The 4,559-nt window shown below is 32.5% G+C and overlaps 1 protein-coding gene across 1 annotated transcript; it reads right to left on the reverse strand.

The window, feature by feature from the left end:
* LOC109336907 lies at positions 1-1,980 on the reverse strand. Its single transcript, XM_019573736.1, has 5 exons — positions 1,854-1,980; positions 1,656-1,749; positions 581-1,076; positions 159-304; positions 1-67 (listed from the first exon to the last, which is right to left on the reverse strand). The coding sequence occupies exons 1-5, from the start codon at positions 1,978-1,980 to the stop codon at positions 1-3; spliced, it is 930 nt and encodes a 309-aa protein (XP_019429281.1).
* Positions 1,981-4,559: the final 2,579 nt, after the last annotated feature.

The raw sequence follows: 4,559 nt of genomic DNA on the forward strand, positions 1-4,559 counted from the left end.
CTAAAACTCAATGATCTCCACACTCTCATAGTCAACAAGATCAAGTGCTCTTCTTTTATTAATAGTCCTATAATTCCAACAATTATGAATTTATGATATATCAATACAAAACAGAAGTTACATAGTTATAGTGCACATAGACTTAATTCAAAACAAACCTATTTTTCAAATCCAAGTTATAGTGCACATAGACTAGATCATTCAATCTTTTGCGCTCCAGTTTATTCCTCTTCGTTGTGTGTATTCTTTCAAACACACTCCAATTTCTTTCACAACCAGAAGAAGATGTTGTTTGGCTCAAAATCTGAATAACTAATTGGGATACCATAAAAGCACTAAATCCAAATTGTGACCATAATTGATCTAAAGAATATCACAAAAGATTAGTATGCTATTAAAGTATTACCAAACTTCATAAAAGATATTATTGTCCAACACAAATGAAACAATAGTAAAGATTTGTTTACACATTCATATGGATTCATATTGATCTAAAAAACATAACAAAAGATTAGTATGGTATTAGCGTACTACACTTTTACATAATATTTCAATAAACTGGAAATATAAAAATTAAAACCTTACTTGGTCGTAAGTGTTTAATTGTCTCAATTGCCATTGTATTACCAAAACTCTCAACTTTGTCATGATAGATGCAACTTTGTTTCAAAAACTCAGTCTTGCGGGTGGTAACTTTTGCTTGTAAAACATCAAGCCAACCTTTTTGAACCCCTATTTTGATACAAAAGTTATCCTTATCATAATAGAATGCTGGATTCAAAAAGTAGGCTCCACAATGTAATTTTGTTCGAAGTTGCTTATCCCATCTTTGCTTCATAACTCTTGTATAGGGCTTATACAAAGACTTTTTATTCATGAATACACTCTTAATTGTTTTTCTTGCTCTACGCATCCCGTCATACACATAAGGTAGAGAAAGTCTATCATCAACATCAACAATTCTTAACAAGCAGATTAGTGGAGCCACAATATTGACAATAATTGCACAGACATTCCAAAACCTATTATCCATCACAACCTCCACAAATCTATTTGTTTTCTGATCCCGGTGATATCTAGAATCAATGAAATCTTTACTAGTGACTAAAGCTTGTAAATCATGTTTGTGCTCATGAATGCTTTTCAGTGCAATGAATGTTGTTGCAAAACGAGTTGCCCCAGGAAGTATGATTTATTTCCATCCTCGTCTTTTCTTTAACCATGCCAACAAAAATCCATGATTGTACACAAACTTTGTTATATCAGATGCACTTTTAGCTAAGGTACTCACATGCTCGATTTTTCCAATGTCTCCTAAAATCAAATTTAGACAATGTGCAGCACAAGGAGATCAATAGATAGATGAAAACTTCTCATTTAACAAAGCTTCAAAAGCTTTATAATTTGCAGCATTATTTGTAACCAAATTCACAATATTGTTTACTCCAACAAACTCAACTAACTCAATAAATAAATTGCAAAGTGTTTTAGCATCTTTAATGACACCAGATGCATCAACGAATCTCACAAAAGTTACTCATTTCGTAGAATACACAAGAAAATTGATAAATTGTCTATTTCTTTGGTCTTGCCAACCATCAACCATAATGGTGCAACCACTTTCTTTCCAAAAATTCATAAAGTTCTCAACTAACAACTCGACCTCCTTCTTCATTTCATGCAACAAATTGGATCTAATAGCAAAATAACTAGGATCTTTATAACCATAATCAATTGCGGCAATTGAATCTATCATAGGTTGATAGTAAAATGAATTTGCACAATTAAATGGAATGCAACAATCATAAAGAATCGAGCAACATCCAAATCAGCCTTATGAATAGCGTCTTTACCTGCAAAGCCCATTCTGATTGAGGGTTGAGCTCCCAGAGTAGTTCTTGGGGCATAGAAATTGGTGATGCTATTATTTGATGTTTTTGTTTCTTTACCCTTGGCTTTAGTCGGTATTGGTGGAATCATATTTCCTTCGTGTTGTACAACCTTTTCCTCATATGGATCTTCTTCCCCTTGAATTCGATTAGTCTATCTTTTCTACTACCACTAACTTGATTCAAGTGTTCTCTTAGTCGATGCTCAATATCAAAAGGGACTGAAAGACAAGGTAAAACATCTCAATTTTCTCCCGCAAGATGTTTAATTCGATGTATTCCTCCGCCTTTGTAACATTTTGAGCAATACAAACATTTTATTGTTCTCTTTCCTTCCGCATCTTGTAGTAATTGACAATGATCTCATACTGGGTCTGATTTTGCTCTAACAGACTGAGTACTAAGAGCTACTGCTTGAGTTGTATTTGGAGAACTTGCAAATGATGTCATATCTAAAATTAAATATACAGGCAAAGAATGTAAGATGTTTGAAACGATTAAGTAGAACATCTTATTTTCATAAACTAAGAGCCTAACAAAATAAACTAGTAATTCAACGCACTAATAATTTTGAAGTGCACTAACAAAACCATACAGTAATAAAACCATAAACTAATAAAGTAATAATTCGTGACAGTATGCAGTTACGCACTACACTAATAAACTAAGAAAAGTCGTTGACAATATGCACAAAGTGACAAAACCATAAACACAAAGTAATAATCTAATCAAATAACTCAAATACTCAATAAGTCTCACAAAGTGACAAAACCATAAACTAGAGTAACAAAAGAAATCCCTTAGACAAATAAATCACACAAAACCATAGAAAAACCTACTTTGTTACATTCACTACAATGGGAGACGTGATGATGGAAGATAATGTTGTAGAAAAAGTTGTTGTTCCTTGCTTTTAACGGTGGCCACTTTGCTGATGTTGAGTGCTTTCTATTCTTAGGTAATTAGATTTTTGATTTTAGGTTTTTTTCTATTTGCTTATTTCTAATTTTTTTTCTTTTTTTAAGTAATAATTGGCTCACCCAGTTTAATTCATCGGGTTAACCTGGTCCAACTCAGTTGGACCAGATTATTAACGGTCCAAAAAAGTTCCATATGGGAGACGACTTATTGACCAAAATGTGGCCGTTATTGTTGTCGAGCGACGGTCGGACCGATCAGACTGTCCAGTCCGGCCCTAACAATACTGCCTATTAGTATCATTGAACAACATGAGAGAGAATTTAATTCTACTAGTAAGACATTGTGTCTCTCTAGTATAACTCTTGCCATATATTTTAGGTAATAACATGGGAGAATTTAAGAGAAAATTTCACAAAACCCCCTTAATTTTATGTGTTTAGCAAATAGACATCACAAACTATTTTTTCTTCAAACTCCTTAAACTTTAACAATTGGTGAAATTGGTCTCTACATACATAATATTTTAAATTAACAATGAAAATAGAATTAACACATTAGATGATGCAAGGTTCACTTTCAAAATGATAAATAGTTAAAGGATGCCATCAATGATTAACCTACTTAGTTTTGATGAAGACAATGAGTTAAATGAAGTTTGAAGACTTGGACATCACCAACAAACAACATGGCAAGAACTCAAGGTCGATGTCATAAAACTTAAGATTACTTTATTTGTTTAGAGTCCTAAGATGCTTGCCTAATATTGAGTTTAGGTTAGGTAAACCCAAGATAGAAGTCTCACAAAAAGTCTAAAATGAAAATCATATAGGTTGAGGCATTTCATCTAAGTATATATATGATAAGTAAGATTCAGGCATTTGCATTAGGCATATATGGTTTTTGTGCATAAAAGAATCACCTATTTAAAAATCATGTATTGCATGTTCTTGCATCATAAAGAATGTTTACCATACAATTAAGAAAAACAATTTTCATACATATTAATCGATTAACTAGATTGATGGTCGATTATATCTTGTTGAAATCCGTTAATCGATTAAGGTATTTTTTAATTGATGTAAAGGAGTTATAGTAGCTAACCTTCCATGATTTCTAGCTTATTAATCGATTAAGGAGTTTGATAATCGATTAAGCCATAACTGGAAAACTATTTTCATAAGCACGTTAATCAATTAACGTAGTATATAATCGATTAACATTTGTTACAGTCAGTTGCATATAAAAGCTGTGATTTTAACAAATGTGCATAAGATATAGATTTCAAGTTTTACACATTGAGAGAAAAAGAAAATCCAAGATTCTCAGAGCTGCATTTTCAAGAGCATATTGCTTATCTTTGAAAAGATTTCTTATATAGTTTTATTAGAGAGAAAAGAGAAGGAAAACCTTTTTGAAAAGTGATACCTTTGTTATTCTTTTGTAAAACCATTGCATGTCATCATAAGTAGTTCTAGGCTTCTTGTGAAGATTCTACATAAGGTTTTAGGGCTGAGCGTGACTATTATATTCACATATTAAGTGTGCATGTTAACTTAGCAAAATCTTGTTATATAAGGAGTTGTCTCTTGGTGTGTTAGTATCACCAAAAAAAGAGATAGAGAGAACCCTAGTTGCGGTTAGGTAAATGTCTTCACAAGGATAAGAAGTCTTGGTTCAAGCGATAGGGAGGCTGGGCCTAGAGTCGCAAATGGTGTGGTATCCTAGTAGGCGAGCTTAGTAGTCAAACCG

The sequence above is a fragment of the Lupinus angustifolius genome, unplaced genomic scaffold (genome assembly GCF_001865875.1).
Source record: "Lupinus angustifolius cultivar Tanjil unplaced genomic scaffold, LupAngTanjil_v1.0 Scaffold_1_394, whole genome shotgun sequence".
NCBI lineage: Eukaryota > Viridiplantae > Streptophyta > Magnoliopsida > Fabales > Fabaceae > Lupinus > Lupinus angustifolius.